General features: G+C 35.6%; 1 protein-coding gene across 2 annotated transcripts in view; it reads left to right on the top strand.

Annotated features, from left to right (window-relative positions):
- LOC128859193 (serine-rich adhesin for platelets) overlaps positions 1-19,646 on the top strand; it is a 128,121-nt gene that overhangs the window by 16,440 nt on the left and 92,035 nt on the right. For both annotated transcript variants that reach the window (XM_054095974.1, XM_054095973.1), the window contains exon 2: positions 14,784-15,223. In XM_054095974.1, coding sequence (XP_053951949.1) covers positions 15,175-15,223 — 49 coding nt within the window. In that variant the 5' untranslated portion in view covers positions 14,784-15,174. The remainder of the gene's footprint in view (positions 1-14,783; positions 15,224-19,646) is intronic.

The raw sequence follows: 19,646 nt of genomic DNA, 5'->3' as shown, positions 1-19,646 counted from the left end.
CTCTACTTCGAAGCTGTAGCAAGTCAAGCAAAACGCCGTGAAGGCAGTGATCAAACAGAAACAGCCCAAGATACAGAAGTGATGGGAGCAACACTTAAGTGGCTGTAGCGGATTAACGTAAACACAGGCCACACATACGCAGAGCGGTGCGTAAATACCAGCAGAAGTATACCTAAGTGTGCAGCAGCGCACACCAATTGTACATTTATAGCCCTCCAGAGCAGCCACTGGCCAAGCATCGGCATGCCTGCGTTCATTGGCGATGCATTGGCTACTTTAGGGGCCTGAGTTAACACTCCAAATGTGCGTAGACAAGCAGACACACAGCCACTCAGCTCTAAATAAATACGAGTACCAACACGCTTCAATACCTCGCACTCTGTAAGTATTGGACTTGCTACAACATTGAATGCCGCCTGTGCGCATTGGTGGCAGGTTAAATGAGTTGTTGTTTTTCAAACGATTGGTGCTGTAGTTGTCGTCAACGCAAGTGAAGAAAATCACGATTTTATGTTTCAATCATAAAAATCTATAAGTTGCAATGAGCAGCAGCAGCAGCAGCAGCAGCTACAGCAACATTTACATGAGTTACACGTGCGACAAATACAACACCAACAATGCAAGTGGCAAAAAAAAATATTTTTTTTAGTTGACTGCATTTTTGTTTATGTTTCTGCTGATCGCGCTTGCATCTGCAGCAAGCGTGCATACATACATGCATACACACACACATCCTCCACACATAAAACGATAGGCAGGGGTCAAGCCAGCAACACAAACTCGACTGCCCAATGCGTTTGCCTTTGTTATGGAGTTCTGTTTTTAGTTGTTATTGTATCAATTACCACTTTGCATTTTCAATGTCGTATGCCAGTATGTCCGTCTGTCCGTCCACCGCTTTTTGCGTCCATTTGTTGGTGCAGTGTTTGCGTTGTAGGTGCGCCAGTGCAAGCGCCAGCGCCTCTACATAACTCAAAGCCAGTTTCATTGAAGTTCGCCTTGAATCGGGCGTCGGCTGACGGACGTGCAGTTGGCTGCTGCTGCCTTTGGCTTCACGGCGATCTGCAGTTGCTCGCATTGCATACTTGTGCGCTAAACTATGTTCTCGTACGTACGCGCATAGCAAAACGTTTATGCTGTCACCAGCCGCGTGGCTACTGTTGCTGCATGTCAACCGATAAATACGGCGGTGCTATGCGCGCCATGCGATCTTTCTTATGAGCAATTTCTTTGCGTTTATTGATATTTTTAGCTTCTTAGAAATATTTTTCACATTCCTACACTTTGTTTACGATTTAGTTTTCATGTCTCATATGTAATTTGGAGAATGTCTTGGACAGACAGAGTGCAAACATGTGTATGTGACTCACTGTGGCTTCAAATTGAAAATACTAATAAATCTATACATACAAAAAATTCAAGTGGGCAGCACCTCGCAGATGTCTGCAAAACAACACGAGTTAACTATTTTTAAAATACTTATTTTTTTTGTTTTTTGTAATCCCGTTTGATGAATTTTTCCTCTCGTGAGTTATTATTTTTATTTATTTTTTATTCTGCAATTGTATCCCAGTACAGTCAGTCATACAGAAGTGTAGTCACTTTTTTGCAAAAATCGAAGCATTTATTAAGACAATTCTGCCAAATATTGTTTTATAGATACCAAAACTTCTTTGGAAGTACAATAATGCGGGGACGACCTTTTATATTTTGCGCCAAATAATGTAAGTGAAAGTGAAAATGGCTTTATTCCTCCGTTAGGCACCCGGGTCAGGCTTTTCTGGGCAGACCTTTGCGACTTTGGACGTGACTTTAACATATTTCTATTATAGCTATCGACTTGAACTTCCAGGTAGCTTCCAAAAATTTAATTTCTATCGACTTATGGATATAACCTTTTAAAAATAATCCTCGAACAGGACGAAAAAGGGCCAAATGAACATTTTGAAAACAATGTCCAGCGGAGCGATTTTTTATTTAAATTTTTCAAAATATTCTCCTCGGAAGTCAATACATTTCTGCATTTGCGTGAGCCAGTTTTCAAAGCACTTTGGCCACTCAGAGGCGGATGCCTCCAAAACGAGCTGTTTAAAGGCTTCAACGTATTAAAAAACCTTAACGTCGCAATGCTCGGGAACAAAAAGAAATCATTAGGTGCCAAATCAGGGCTCTAAGACGAATGATCCATTAATTCGGTGTTTTTAGTGCTCAAGAACTCTCTTGTGAGAGCTCGCAATGCCTTGGTGAAGGATGATTTGACTTCGGTGATTGATTTTCCTTGACTTCTAAAAAACAGCTTCTCATTAAAACCATCTGCCGTTCAGAGTCGGCTTAAGCTTCCTCTGCTTGTAGAACAGCATCAAGACGTTCACCACAAATAGGAGGAGAAGCTCGGTCAAACACTCAATAGAGGGTGTAAGCCTGAATTATTTATATTAATCATTAATTTTTGATGCAATAGCTCTCCATAGTTCTTGTTTTTTTACCGCAGTGGCTTTCGTATAAATTTTACTTACCTCCATATTTGCCTCACGGATCTTCAACTTTCTTAGATCCACAGGTTTAATATGCATATTTAAGGTATATTTCCATGGTCCTTAATTAGATCTACTTACATTATTGTGGTTGACTCTCATAGTCTCACTAACATGCAAGCAAAGACGGACAGACTAGTCCCGCTGGCACGCACTATTTATCGCCTAGACAAAGGCCGTGAGAGTCAACAGAGTCAACCATATAATGGTTGACGGGTGCGCGATGAAATTTGTCGGAAGCTTCTGCTACCTCGGCTGCATCATCACGGCAGACGGCGGAGCAGATGAAGATGTTAACCGAAGGGTAAACAAAGCAGGTGCGGCGTTCGGGCGAGTGCATACAGTATGGGCGAGTTCGCAAATCTCCAGGCGCTCTAAACTGCAAATATTCAGCGCATGCGTGAAGTTAGTATTGTTGCACGGAAGCGGTACATGGCTGGTCTCTAACATCATCACACAGACGCTACAATCTTTCGTCAACAAATGTCTCCGCATCATCTGCAAAATATTCTGGCCGAACACCGTCAGCATCGACGCGCTGTGAGAATCAAGTAATGAGGAGCCCATCCTCTGGCAAATCAAACGCAGAAAGTGGCAATGGATAGGTCACACGCTTAGAAAACCACTAGACAGCAGCACGAGAATGGCACCCGCAAAGAAGCAGAGGTTGCGGGCGACCAAAGAAAACTCGGAGAAGGTCGATGTTGCTCGAGTCAGCGGTTTGCGACATCAGATCGGACGGCGCAAAGACAACAGCCCAGAACCGATGGAACAGTCTTGTCGAGGCTCTATGCTCCCGAGCGGTGTGAATACGAAAAAAAATTTGAATTTCTGGAAATATTTACAATTTTAAAGATTATGGCGGTTTACAGGGTGGCGCAAAATTAATCAACCTATCGAAAGTCTTACAAGTTTTGTAAATGGCGCGTCGTACGTCAATCATATTTGTCACTTGTAAAGTAGACAGCTGCAGTCTCCGAAGAGACAAGATTGCTCCATTGGTTGAAATAAAGATCTCTACCACTTAGAATATTTTTTTTGTTTTAAGGGGGTAGATACCTGTAAACGGCCATATTTTCCCTGATTTTCATTAAAAATATTTAAAATGAAGAAGTCAATATATTTTTTCCAAAATTGGCATACAGTTTACTTATACATTAAAATAATATACATTTTTTTATATTTTTATTTTAATCATTTAACATGGCGGATGTACACTCAATTCTTCCAGGAAGGTCGCAGCGGGCTTCTCAATCGGCGGGCATTGTAGCATCGGCGTCAGTGACCTGAATACAAAAAACCAAAAATTCTTTTGTTTATTATTGTCATAATTTCTATATGAATTAAAAAAAATATGGAAAAAAAATTGCGGACAAAAGGCTTAAAAAAATGAGTTTTGGAAAATTTTCCTACTATTTTTGCTTCGAAAAAAAAAATATTTTTTCGAAAAATTTTCGAATTGTAAATTCACATAGAAAGTAATATCACAATAAAGATGCGTGCAAAATTTCAGGGAGATCGGTCAATAACTTTTCGAGTTATCGTGCACGCCACTTCAAAAAATATAGTTTTGAGAAAAACTCGTCTAAAGTCGGCAACGTAACTATACCTCTCCCAGCGCTCGAACGCAGAGATAGAGTCGTTACGGTTGACGATCTATAATATAAGAAATACTTAAATTTACGTTCTAAAATTTGTTTGACATATTCTTAAAGGATTATATTAACATTTTATGGAAAAGACATATTTGAAAAAGTTATTCAAAAACAAAGTTGATTATTTTTGCGCCACGTTGTGCACGTATATCTTTTGCGAAATGCACTATTCCGTCACTTTGATATTTAATTAAGTAATTAACACTTTTCGAACTGATTTCATTTTTTTCTTCACCCTTTTCGGCTACGTTTGTATGCAAATATTCAATGTCGCGCCGTAATTCTTATACTTTTTTGACATATTTATTTAACCTGATCGCTGTCGCGCATGACTTTGCCTTCGCATAGCATATTTTCTTTAAGCAAATAATTAAAAAATGTTAAAAAATACAAAACGCAAACACAAACACTCGCAACAGTTGATTTTGGCAATAAAGCGATTAAAAATTATGAAACACAGGTGGCAACACAATTTACGCGACACCTTTCAGTTCCCCAGCATTGATGTGTGGTATGGCATGAATTTTAATGAATTTTTTTTTTTCGTTAATGCTAACTTTATTTACTAATTTTTTCGCCGCTCACTTTGCTTATTCGTTTAAGAAATTCGTGTTTTTGACATGTTGTGATTTTCTGTTTCACTGCCTCAGACTGTTGTTGTGTGGCGAGCAGATTAAAAATTCATAGATTCATTCATTCACATTGTGCAATAAATATTTATGATGCCTACAAATTTGCTTGGTCTTTATGTCGTTACTCGGGAGTGCGGAAAAAGTGCTCAGTCGCGGCCAGGCGGAAATGTCAGCGCTGTGAAAGTGTGCAATTCAAAAGATGGTTAAATTTTTAAGCGCTTTCTCCCTGTGAGTTTCTTGCTGCAATAACTGAGAGTTATGTAATGAAAGAAAAAAAATCAAAAATTAAATACACAAAACAAATCTCTCATCTCACTTTTGCGTTCGGATTGGCAGAAATGCGCCACTAAAATCTGGTTCAATGACCACTGGCTCCACATAAAGTTGCATTTAGTGCAATATATTTTTCCATTTCTATTACATGGTTTTTATATGTATGCACAACTCTTTCGTAAACTTTTTTCATAGCCGTTTTTGCAGTTCATAAAATAAAAATTTACATAAATTATCAACAATAACTACAAAATACGCCATTAAATGCAACTAAATTTGTAAAATTATTCAAAAGCACTTGGCTGGTAGCGACGAACCGAAATATGCCAGCCACAAATAATAATTCATAAATTTGTTGCCGCAACATGCAACCTAAAAATGTTTATGGCTTTATTTATATGTTTGCATGTATGTGTGTGTTTTGTTACGCTTGATTTCTTTGTGTTTTTTCATGTTGAATTTTTATTGCCGCAAAGTGGCGTACACATACATACATACATACATATGTGCGCTTGTACTTGTTGGCAGTGCGCGCTATACGGACGGCCGGTGGATCAGTGCAGCTGAGCGGCGTCTGCGGCTGCGGCTGCATGCCAACCAACCTGTCCATATGTTGTCTGCTGTGTGGCAGTTGTGCTGCGCATTGCCAAGAATCTGATTGTGCTAATGCCAAAAACATACGTGTGTGTTTGTGTGTGCCTTTGTGTGCAACAAGCTGTGGCACCGCACTAGCGCACAAAAAGAGCGCACGTATTCATGTATTAAATCAGAAATGCCAGTTTGTATGTGTAATGCATTGCCATGCCCAACTGTTTAGAATCACAAATTTCCCAGCACATTCGTGGGTCTCGTCCTGCGTATGTGGGTTTTTCTTCTTATTGCATTTTATTTCTTTCTTCAAAAACTTAGTTTTTCACTTTTTCTACTACAGCTCTTTGGGGAGCCAACAAGATTATTACAATTTGCTTTATGTTTGAACTAAATAAATGCAAATGTGAGTTAGTTTATTTGCAATGCACAAACGGTGCCGTGGTAGGTAGGTGGAAAAGCGAGCAGCGTTGACGTTCATTTTGCTACTAAATCAGAATTTCTTGGTAACTACTTGGTCCTTAAGTCACTGAACAAGACATAAGCACTTTTTACTTAGTTGCTAAAATATTTTGCACACTTATGGGACTACTTTAAATTGGCATACTTTTTTCTAAAATATTGAAACTTTTTTTTGGCTATATTTCAGATAGTAAAACTTACAAATCTTAGATTTTTCGAAACAAAAAATTGTTCAATTTAAAGATTTTAACTAAATGTGGTAAGCCAAAAAACTGGAATGAATTTTGAAAAAAAAAAAACAATTTTATTTGAGTTTGGTTACCATAAATTAGAGTGAATTTGGCAAAAAAAAATCAGTTGAAGATTTTAATTAAATGTGGTAAGCCAAATACCTGGAATGAATTTTGAAAACAAAAAAACAAACATAAATAAATAAAGAATTTTTTTTATTGAGTCTGGTACCGTAAAAATATAGAATATATTTGCAAAAATAAAAAAAATTGGCAATTTAAAATTTTTTTTTTAAATTTAGAAATTTTTTTGAAACAGAAAAAAATTTATTTTAATAATATTTTTTTATTAATATTGCAACAAGGCAGAAATGCATAATAACAACAACAAAATACTCCAAAAAAATTGATTAGGAAAAAACAGTTTTTTGTGTTTATAATGAATTTTGTAAAATGCCTAGTAATTTTTTTGAAAAAGAAACACTAACATTTTACTAAAATAGGGGGCGTATACTTTATTTTACCTTCTGCTCAAATATGAACGAGACGTTATCAATAAAACGGTCCGCGGATGACATATGGCAAAAATAAATTTTTTGTTGGATGGTAGGACTGTTATAAGCTTACATGGCAAATTTCAGCGTGATATGTCACATAGTTTGTTTTCTGTGCTACTGTAAACAAGTCAAGCTCGAGTGTATATGAGAACTTTTGAGAAATTTGGGAAATATAAATCAATTGCAACAAGGCAGAAATATAATGACAAAAACAAAATACTCAAGATAAAAATAAAACACTCAAAAATAATAACAAAATACTCAAAAATAAAAACAAAATACTCAAAAAAAAAAAAAAACAAATTGATTTCGAAAAAAAATTGGTAAAATTTTAGAAAAAGGAAACACTGATATTTTTCTAACACAGAGGGCGCATATTTTATTTCATATGAATAGTTTTGAGAAATCTGGAAAGTAAACTATTTTGCAATAATGCAGAAATACATAAATAATAAAACCAAACCGGCCAAAAATAAAAGTGTAATACTCAAAAAATTCTATTTCGAAAACATGTAAGGTTTTTATACAGAAATTAAAAATTAACAAAAAAAAAACTACAAAGGCTAACAAATACGCCTTTGCAGTACCTATACGCTATTGCTTCGTTACTTTGGTTAGCTACTTTACTTTGCTACTACTTTCTTTTTAAAGCATATTATCTTCTAATCTATTTTTTCTTTCGAAAGACGAACCCATTGAAAAGACGTTTTCAATCGCTCCGCAAAATCTTTTTACGCTTATCTGTTATTGCATACATCGTTATTCAATACATCATCCATCTACCATCTTACATTATCTCACAAAATCTTTCTACAATTTTCCGTCTCAAATTCACAAAATAGTTTTCTTTCAAAGCATAACAAAACGTCTCTAATCTACTTTGTTGCGGATTAAAGCAATACAAAGCCCTTAATATGCAAGAGCTCACTTCCACTCTTTTTGTTTTTGTTTTGTTTTACAAAGGTGAAGTGTGGCGAAATTCGAGACATTCAAATTTACCACTTCAACAACAATATGGCTTGGGTGTTCACCAAGTTTACCTATGTGTAGAATAGTGAAAAAATACAACTATCACCCCTGCGTTAAAGTAGTACAAGTGGTTCACCTATATAGTCAAAAGCTGGCAGAACAACCAATTGTTTTTGCTTGCTATAATCGCGAGCAACAAACTGGATGACCCAAGCAACTTGAACGACTTGTGATTCGGTCTACAGAGTTGAATTTGGAGATTCTATTGTTAGAACCAGCACTTCCATGGTCATGAAAGTCGTAACGCCTCATCAATGAGTGTATACATACATACATATTTTGCACATCTCATAAAATTTCCTGTTGTTCTCAGCAGCGTGAGAAAAAGAAAAACAGGTAACTGAAATTGTGGTGAAGCTGATGGGAGTGTACGCTGGCACTCGAAAAGAGACCGGAAAACGGAAGATTATCTCTATTGGCTGCTGCAGATAAGATTATGGGTAGATTAGACAAATTTTCTGAAGTCTCAGTAGTTTTTTTCTTGGAAAGCAGCAAGAGACTGGGTGCATTGTGAAAAATTAGTTATAGAAGAAAATAAGTGGAATTCATGTTTTTTATTACAATAGAAAAACAGTAGATCTGCTTGGTGTAATGTACAGGGTTACCCAATTTGGCGCGTATCCTTACCCTTATCTTAATTTTTAACCATAAAATGCTACACGATTCAAGAAAGAGTGCGTTGAAAATTGTAGAAATTTATAAAAATCAGTGCACTACTCACCAAAAATTCCGTGTGCACTAAGTTAAGTCGCTTCGTGGAGAAGCAAAATTGTTGTGGATATTGGTTTGGCGACAAGGATGGTAGATTACCAGAGTTAGTCATCCGCTGTGGTGAAAAAAAATTTGTGAGAATAACTTCGACTGCCACGTCACCGGATACTAGGCAGCAAAATTCTGCCCGCCCCTTTCACACATATTCACACACTCATGGTTGCTCAGACGGCAGCGAAGTAACATAAGCGGGAGACTATGTTAATTTTTTTCGTATATTACTAACACAATCTCAGTTTTTACGTACACGAACCGCTGTAAACGATCCCGGTTACGTCAACCAATCAACTGATTCCTTCGAAATCGCTGAGAGCTGGTTAACGATTTGATGTTGGCCACACTCTGAATTCTTTACACCATGACTCGGCGACATCACCGGCACTTATTCCCTTAAAAATGCGCTCATCGCTGTCAATGGTTGTCATCCACAAGTGGAACATTAAGATGGCGCCACCTACAGCGCTGTTACGGCGGCCAATAACTCCAAACTTATATTCCACACATAAGGTCATAAAAAAATGAAAAAAAAACAGTTTTGGGTATATCTCCCGTTTGTTTTTATCTAGTTTCAGCGGGCGAACGCTCCCCTGTAATAAAACAAACGAACCCCTGTAATAAAACATGCCATGTAAATACCAAAAATCAGAGGCATGCGAAGTTCTCAAAACTCAATCTTTCTACTTCACAAAAAATTTAATAAAGACATTAATTTGAATATGAAATGCTCCTCCAAAACCGTTTAAAATGTCAAAAAAAAAAAATATATTCCTCCACAATTGAAAGGAAACAATGTTTGGTGTGTGGGTTGCTTGCTGTCGTTCATTGCTTATCGGCTGCGACATATTTTAAGATCGACGCCTCTACAAAATTAGCATTTAAATTATGCACATAAAACACGATAACAATAGGGGCTTTTGAAAGCAAGAACAAAATGTGTTTAGAACGTGAGCTCGCACAGGGTGAGCCAGTTGTTAGAGTTACAAATTCTTATTTAGAATTAGATGCGCAATTTATGTTATGAAAAATTAGCGTTTGAGTAAACATAATAGATTTCTTTACAATTTGGGAAAACCGCGAAAATGAGTTAGCCAAAAATTATAGTGGTTGTGGCGCAAGAAGAGGAGTTTGTTTTTAATTTAATACTTGTTTGTTCAAAAAAAATTTGTTTAATTTTAATTTTTTTTTGTTTAATTTTAATTTTTTTGTTTTTAGTTTTTATGTGCCTCAGCGATCACACAAAAGTCTAATGTCTTCATGTCAGCCGCACCAAAATTCACAAAAGTAAAGTTTTGTTAAAAAAAATATTGCTAAAAATTACAAAAACAGAAATCTGCTTCAGTTCATATATCATTCACCATCTCTGCGGCAATTTTTAAATGTACCTTCTGCTCAAATATGAACGAGACGTTATCATTAAAACGGTCCGCGGATGACATATGGCAAAAATAAATTTTTTGTTTTTTGGTAGGACAATTTCAGCGTGACATGTCACATAGTTTGTTTTCTGTGCTACTGTAAACACGATAGAAAAGAGTCCCCATAGGTTGTCTGCAATATTTTTAAGGCGTCTGAAGCCGAAATTTTGTTGGAATAACAAAATTTCAAACAAATTCTTTGTTCGACTTGAATTTCCATCGTTAAATTCGAAGAACACACTCGAGCTTGACTTGTTTACAGTAGCACAGAAAACAAACTATGTGACATATCACGCTGAAATTCGCCATGTAAGCTTATAACCGTCCTACCAAAAAACAAAAAATTTATTTTTGCCATATGTCATCCGCGGACCGTTTTATTGATAACGTCTCGTTCATATTTGAGCAGAATGTATACCCTTATTTATGTACATATTTATTTCTTTCTTATGGTCGTGCCTAAAAATTATGCTAATTTAGCACAGAAAAATAAATTTATGTTAATTAGTTTAAACTCAATTTTGCTTTTCACTATTTTTTCGCCAATTTAAGTGTTTTATTTTTTTTTATTTTGTATATTTTGTTCACACTTTGTTGATTTCGCTCTTGCGTTTATTTATTAATTTGGTATTTTTTAACGCACTTCAGTAGCCAGCCTCAAGCTTAGTCAAATCTTCGTCTTTTGATATGTGTGAGTTTTCAGTTAAAAATATTTTTAGCGTTAAGATTTTTAAGTTCACAAAAAGTGTGTGACTAAATTTTTTCGTATGACTGGCAGGTCTAATTATTTTATTTGCATATCATTCATATTGCAAAATAACTATTAAAAGTGGCATAATTTGTATTAATCAAATTCTATATATTCTTATTTAGACAACTCTCTTTTCCACCAAATTTACAAATTTCTTTGTAATATTCACTTAAATTCGCATCTTTTTTAATCCTTTCAAAGACAGTGATTTGTATGTGGTTGGCCGCAAGTACAGCACATAGCACAGTGTATGTGTATAGCACATAGTATACTACATGTACATACTCGTATATGTTTTTGTAGAGAGCCGTTTGCCTCAAGGCGGATTCCCATTGGCAGTCATACCTTCTAACAAACAATACGCCTTAATAACGCTAGCAGCGCTCGTTCTCAATCCAGTGTTTGGTAGCTACTCAGAAGTTGAGCGAACCAAAAAATTTCCCCACCTGCGTGTACGAATTTGAGCTCAATATATCAGACCTATCTTAGAGACAAATAAATACTTTTTACATATCGAAATGGGTTTATTATTAGTATTATTTATTAAAATAGCATTCAAATTACAGATTAATCTAATGTACTAGTAATCGCACTAGCTACCAGGGCTATTGGCTGAAACGGGCTTAGAAAGTGAAGAATTGTACTTGGAGATTCCTTGGACAACCTCAAATATAGCCAAAAACTTTAATATTTGTACTCTTTAAACCATAACTAACTATACCATTATTTTGAGCTTAGCTTCACTCATCAAAAACTGTCCGAAAAGTCTAGTCTAGTTCTTGCTTCAAAATTTGTGTCGGCCTGATTAGAATACCAAACTTAAAATCACCTTCACTTAATCACAAAAGCTTTACGAACTCTTCTTGAAACATTATTTTTTAATACTTGTATGAATTTGTATTCGTATTTTGAAATTTCTACAACATCGCTTAGCGATCTTTTAAGTAGAATCGATAAATCTGCGATACACACAGCGACTCGCACTTAAGGTGAAAACACAGCAAGACTGGAGCAAATGATCGCATTTCTTATTAAGCATAAATTATTTTGCTACTTTATACCATTTTATACGTATTGTATTGTACTTGAAAAATCCACGAAGCAGTGGAGTACTTATAGTCCATACATCTTTGCTACACTACTCCAATTATGTCGTTATTTTATTTTGCTATGTATTCGCTATTCTTTTATTTTTATTAGCTTCTTTGCCTCCTTTTGTCTTTCATTGCGCCGAAAGGTGTCAATTACCACACGTCTAGTGGGTAATTTAGTAGAACGCAATTTTGATGGCGCCAATAGTTATCGGCGAAGACTACTGCCGGCGCGCTCTGTATGCGCCACTGCCACTCTGGTACTATGAGCTCATTGGCAATGTTTTATATTTTGTTCTTGCTGGCTATAAAATTAGCTGCAACATAATTAAAGTTAATTGCAAAGTACAATTTAGAGTCATTAAAAAGCAAACGTATAAATATGTATGCACGGAAAAACAAAAGTAAAAGGCAAATAAATGCAACATAATAGCTATAACTATAATTGCATTAAACAGAATATTGCAAAAAATGGAAACCAGAGTGCTGCAGTTTGCTCTGAAAGAGGTGTTAAAAAAGCGCCAAAGCACCCTAAATACTTTACGTTAAAGGCGCATAAGCGTTCGGCAGCCGAAGCAAAAACAAAATCAAATTTACGTAGTAACTCTCCAGCTACAACAATACAGCACTGCACATAATTACAACTATACGAATAAAAGCAATGCAATGCTTACATTGTAGTCGTCGATTTGCGGTACGAACTCGTTCTTTCGACTCGTGAACAATAGCTGTGTTACAATGAAAGATGTTTTTTTTGTTTTCTAATTTTCTACACTAATTAAAATAATACTCAGCAGAGTTGCTTATGGTAAATGCAATATAGAAAAAAATAAACATTTTGAAGCAACAAATGTAAAAAAGCTTATAGTAAATATTAACAATAATGTAAACAAGAGTTAATGCGAAATGCACCACGAAAGTCGTAAAAGATCACAAAAAGGCCGACGTGCCAATATAAATGAATAGTAAAATATAATAAATGGCAAGTGTGTATCGGCGAGTATGGTAATTATTGGGTGTTGTCAGATATGAGTAGGTGGTGGTAGGTGTGATGCAGGGCTGCTGGCTATGAGTGGGTGGTAAATATGGATAAGTGAAGAGAGTGATGAGTGAGAGTTAAGTTGTTTCTAGGTGATGAGTGTGGGCAAATAGGTAAATGGGTAACTGGATAGAGTGAAGCAGAGTTGCATAGGCCCTTAAAGCCAAGGATGATAGATACCAGGTTTGCACGTTAGGTATGGTGAAAAAAATTATTTTGAGGGGAACTTTGGATTCTACGTCATTCGTTTTGTGTTTCACAAAATTTAGATTAAGTCTAGTGAAACACAAAATGTATGACGGCATATCTGTCGAATTTGCTCAGAGCCGAATAACGGTCTGCTAGGAAATACACCTCAAAAAAATCTTTTCATCATGCCTGAGGGCCAAATAAATGACTTAATCCACTTGTCAAATCTACTTTTTTTATTTTTCCACACACGGAGGAAAATGATTCGATTAAATCCTGGTTTTTAGTCTTTGTTTGATGTGACTGTGCCGCGATAAATTTCCGCGCAATTTTGGTAATTTAAAAATTGGAAAACCAGAAAAAAAAATTTTTTGTGAATTTAAAAATTGAAAAAAACTAACTATTTTTGTTTTAAGCTTTAAATTATAATTTGTTTCCCTTTTTAATTAAAAAGTAAACAAAAAATTAGTTTAAAATTAAAAAAAAAATTTATTTTAATATCCTATGATTCTTTGGCTCATTATTAAATGTAAAAAACAAGTCATAGTTTCGAGTGCTTTGTGGGACGTTCAAATCACCGGCATCTTCGTGCGTGCAATTTGATTTCTTTAGATTATTTTCTTTGGAAATATGTAAAGTCACATGCCTACACAGATAAGCTAGCACTTAGCAGCCAACTTTCGTCGCGTTATTGCCGAAAATTAAACCTCTAATTTACGCCTTTTACTAAAAGTTTTCGTTGCGAAACAAATTTTCCAGCAATAACAGCTGAAAAGCACTTTTTAAACAAACACAAAAAAAAAACGCCAAGCAATAATAAAAGCTGCAAACAAAGTATGTTTAAACTCTCAATTTCGCAAACAAACAACGAAATGGTATACATTCATAGGTTAAGTGCACAAATCGCTAGCATTTTTTTGGCAACGCGAACTTAATGCTTTTTGCTTTGTAAAAAAATGCAAAATGCGTTTATTCTTGCTGCTATGATACTACAAAAAAGTATGCGTGGGCGTTTCTTTCAAACTTTTTTTTTGTTTAAAGAAAAAAAAGGACGCGCGCATAAATATTTAACAAAATTGTCACAAAAGCTGTTGGCGTATGGTCCAACAAGTATAATAAAAACCAACAAAACGTGCTTTAAAAAAATTACAAAAACAAACAATAAAACATAAAAATAACGCCAGCCAGCAAGCAAACAATCAACATCAACAAGCTCCAACAGCGTTCAAACGCGTCAATACAAAGGCAACAACACCAACAACAACAAACAGTGCATGTACAACAATTTAATAGCAACAAGTGCATAATAGAGTAATCAGTTCGTGTAGTACTTTCGTTGTTTCGCAGTGTCGCCAGCAATTAATGAAAAGTGAACGACAATGACGCGTCAATAATCGGCGCGTGAATGAGTGAGTGCCGCATTTTAACCAGCCAATGCATTCAACAATGCACTTGCAAGCAAATAAGTGAATAAATAAACCAACAAATAAAGAGAAAAAAAAATTGTTTTAGATTTGTCATATTAATTATGAATATTTGTTTTAACTTTTTTTTTGTTACCTTTTAGGTGTGCATAATACCTGAAACGTCATTTGTCATTTGAAACAGCTTTTATGACGTGGCAGGTGACATCAGCTCATTGTTTGCTCAAATGTAAATGCCAAGTCATTTATTTGTGAGACGAAAAAGTGTTTTTGTTTTTGTTTTTTGCTTTCTGTTTCGTGTGTGAAAAAGTGCAATCAAAAGTGTTTTTTGCATCAATAAATTGATGAACAAATTCTGCATAATAGCGATTCAGGCGCATAAGTTAAGTTAATTGCCGCGCGCTGCAGTTTTCATGACAATTTTATTGTCATCAGCTGTCACAGCCTCGTCAACCTTGCTGCCGGTGCTTGCATAAATCCGCATTTGGTGGACTCATCGCTGCAGCCAGCACCGCCGGTACTAAAGCCGCACGCATGCATGACTTCACTATGTGGATTAAATTCGGATTACCGTATTTGAAATGTTTGTATTTTTGTTTTCGTATATTATTTTTATTTTGTAAATTATTCATTTAATTTTAGCATATTTTTTGGCATAAAAACGCGCGAGAGATGCGCGGGAATACGAGGCACCTGAAATTCATGTAAACCAAGCGACACAAGCCATAGTTATCGGCCGACGGCCTTAGTTACCATTGGCGCTCTTTTAGGTGCGCTCTCATCACCTCTTGGCGCTTCAAGCTATTTGTTTTACATTTTCATGTGTTCAACTCACGAAGTTCTTAATCATTATTTATTATGATATTTCAGTGCATATTTTGGCAAATTAAAACTGCTCATTTTTTTTCGAATTGCTGCTGAAATCCTGAAAATAGCCTTATCACTCAGAGAGCGCAATAAACCGCAATAATTTATGACCGAGTTCTCGAAAAAATATCTGCAAAAATTTTATTTAAATTTAAGACGAAATTAAAATAAACAATTTCTGACTTTTTAAGCCTTTTCTCCGCATTAATAATTTCACTTTAATTTTTGTTAGCTTGGTGGCTCAGCAAATGTATTTGCATAGTGCTTTAACAAATTACTTTTTTTTATTTCATCTTTGCTTATAACTTTTTTATTGACAGTCGCACAAATATGATATACAGTGACTCACAAAAGTATTTTGCATGAGAAGACAAATAAGTTCACGCTTCAATTCCTGTATATTTTTTAAATTCATTTGTTAATTATTTCATAAATTCTTAAACATAAACCTTATATCTACATAAACAATGTATTAAAACTTTAGAAGAAAAATATGTTCCAATGTAAACGTAAAAAAAGTAAAATAAAATAGAATTCATTGCTCACAAAAGTATTTTGCTTTTGACTAGGTGGTGTACAAATATACTAATTTCTATTAATTCAATATTTCGTATGATAACCATTATTTTTGGAAACTGCTTCAAAGCGCCTTGGCATAGATTCTATTAACTTGCGACAAAAGTCAAGAGGTATTTTTTCCCATTCTTGGAGTAAAACATCTTTAAGGTCACTTTTTGACGAAATTTTGTGTTCTCGCACTCTTTCTTCGAGATAGGCCCACAGATTTTCTATGGGGTTGATATCGGGACTTTGGGGAGGTGTTGGCAAATGTTTTGTATTAAAAAGTATCCACATTTTGACATCATGAGCTGTATGCTTGGGGTCGTTGTCGTGTTGAAACAAAAAGTGGTTAGACGACATTCCCATTTTTTCTGCACTGGAATGTAAGTTGTCTTTGAGAATAGACAAATAAAGATGTTTATCCATCGTTCCATCTATAAACACCAGCTTTCCGACTCCTTGGGCCGACATACAACCCCACACCATGACGGAACCTCCACCGTGCTTAACAGTGGATTTAACATTTTTTAATCGCAGCTCTTCATTTGGCTTCCGCCATACCATACGACGTCCGTCCGGACCAAAAATGTTGTATTTGCTTTCATCACTAAATATGACGGTTTTCCAAAACTCAAAACTTTTGGTTTTATAGGTGTTGGCGAATAAAAGCCGCTTTGCTTTATTGACTTGTCAAATCAGTGGTTTTTTCCTTGCTGCACGACCGTGAATATTGTTGCTTCTGAGGGCTCTTCGCACTGTCTCATCGGATACTTCAATCTGAAAGGTTGCTTTTATTTTGTCATTGATTTTTGGGGCTGATAAATGTGGGTTTTTGCGATTTTCTTTCAATATTTGGCGTTCTTCTCTCTCAGTTAGCAACTTTGGTCAACCAAAACGGGTTAAATTTTCTAAATTACCGCGTTCTTTACACCGTTTTATTACATTTTCTATCGTTTGGCGGCAATGACTAAACATATTGCAAATATATTTCGTAGATTTTCTTTCATTATGGAGATGTAAAATAATTGTTTTTTCAGCTGTAGTTAGTTCTTTACCCTTTGGCATTTCCGATATGCACAGTACCACAATTACAAACGAAATGAACTCAATTACAAATAAAATTGATTATAATACGCACCTGTAGCCACAACTTCAGCGAAAACAGAAAAAGTAACTGAACTGCGTCCAGTAACGGTATCTATAAACAATAAGCAAAATACTTTTGTGAGCACACATTTTCATTGCTACGCACGTTTTTTGTTATATGCACCTAACGGTACAATTTTTGTGCATGATGTGTAGCCCAATTGCTAAGACAGTGCTCAATAATGCGTATGCGTAAGTATTATCATTTTTATTTTCGGATACTTAGTACATACAAAATCTTAAATTTGTACATACGCGCTATTATGCAAAATACTTCTGTGAGCCACTGTAGTATATCTATGTATGTGCGTATGTGCGTACGCATTTTGCCAACTTAACTGATAAAAAATGAAGGCCTCGCAAAAATAAGTTTTAACCGTCAACTCTTTGCTTGATAAGCATTTCTGCGTTGCCAAGTAGTCGCTTTGGGGCTGAAATTGCAGGCTGGTAAAATATGATAATTTCGTAAATAAGCGTTCCGACAAAGGCGCTGGCAAATATTTTGACAATTGTGCAGTGAAAATTTTTGCTGTAGAAACATTTGTGTGCTGGTGAATAGTTTTCGCTTTTTTTTTTATAAAAGACCTGTCGAACTATTTTGTGCGTGGCAAAGTGCGAAATGAAGTTTAAGAAAGTTATCTTAGGCGTTTTCCAACCGCTGAAGCGAAATTGTATAGAAATTTAAAAATAAAGAAGGGTTCTGAAAATAATGCAAAGCAATAGATTTTAAAAATACATGAAAGAATATTAATAATTTTTCAAATAACATACATATGTCCACTAAACATTGAGACTAACTTCTGGCATACGCCATTTGAAAACAAACAATTGAATTAAAAGTTATTTTTATTTGGTTCTTCAGTCGATTGGTTACATATCAAAAATACACTTAGATTACACTCAATGGACCACTGTCTTCGATTTTTAGTAGAGTAGAGCGAATGTCCCGATTTAGGTTTTGGACGGTGCTTATATCGATTTCTTTCAACTTTCGCTTGATGAACAGTTGATCATACTCCTTTCATACCTCCCAGCCCTTTTCGTACAACAACCGCTTGAGAACTGTCCAGAAATTTTCTTTTGGACGTCCCTGTGGCACATTTGGAGGATTGTCCTTTTTTGGCACAAATGGTATTTTTCGCTCAGTTAACCTATCCAATGTTTTTTTTGCATAATAGCAGCTTGCAAGGTCTGAGCTATTGTGATATTTATCGATGAATTTCTTCAGTTTTGGCTAGCATTGACCGATACAAACGTCGGCATTGATCGCTTTGGCTTTTTTTTTTGGCGGATCAATAGTTCTGAAACACCCTTCGAAAAAATGGCGACCCACACTAGCATCTTCAGCTCAATTTTGATTTGCTGGCATATTTAACCTCGTTTGGTGTTGTTTCGATGTTGTTTTGTTTAGACTTCAAACTCTCGTTGTTGCCATTCAATCCATGATGAAAAAATGCGAAGTACGATTCATTATCCAAAATTATGAATTTTTCATTCGCAAAGTGTTCACGACCAAGTGCACGGCAGCAAATTGGTATTTTTTCGAGTTGCTTCGCGGTATATTTTCGAGCTTGCTTACGTTTACGATAAATTACATTGTTTTCCGTCAAAATCTTGTGAACGCCAGACTTTGAAATGCCAAATTTTCGTGATAATTTGCGTGTTGACTGACCAAGTTTGTTTTTGGCACTTGACAGCAGTTTTTTCGTTGTTGCGGCACTTATTTTTAATGGGCGACCCGGCATAACCTTATTTTCCGGTTCTTTTCCCTTCCGGCAATCTTTCAAAACACGAAAATAGTCGCACGGGAGATTGGTTTATCTTCAAACACCTTCAGAATTTCACTTGTACTGAGTCGTCCAAACAGATTGGCCCAGATTTATATAAATCCAGCTTGTACGCCATTTTGAATGGAAAATTTCGCGTAATATGAGTTTGACAGTTAAGTATAAGCACACATGGGCTTGACAAGTGCATCTGTGTGTTTCTTTATGCACCGAAATATACATAGTATGTCTGAAGTTAGTCTCAATGCTTAGTGGACATACATATGTAATATACTATTTTTTTCTTTTTATTTATTGGACTCTGTATTTATTTATTTATTTAAATTTTATCTTTATTTGTTTAAATTTCACTTTTATTTATTTAAATTTCATCAAATAGCGTGCATCTCAAATAGATTACTAAAATAATAATCACTCACAATATACATATGTACATAAATGCGTAAATGTACACCAACAGTAAAATATGATATATGAACTAATTGCAGTTTAACCGCTTAATGGTTTTGAGGGAACAGCGCTCGTGTGAGGGGAACATACTCTGACGCCCCGAGCCGAGTGCTGCTCGCAAGCTTCGACATGTTCGTATTACAATCGACACATGAACGAATCGCGCTTGCCAATCGCCACTTGTCATTTGTACCG

This window comes from Anastrepha ludens, chromosome 3 (assembly GCF_028408465.1).
Source record: "Anastrepha ludens isolate Willacy chromosome 3, idAnaLude1.1, whole genome shotgun sequence".
Lineage (NCBI taxonomy): Eukaryota > Metazoa > Arthropoda > Insecta > Diptera > Tephritidae > Anastrepha > Anastrepha ludens.
Note: the sequence above shows the minus strand (reverse complement) of the source record. Positions and strands in the feature narration are given on the sequence as shown.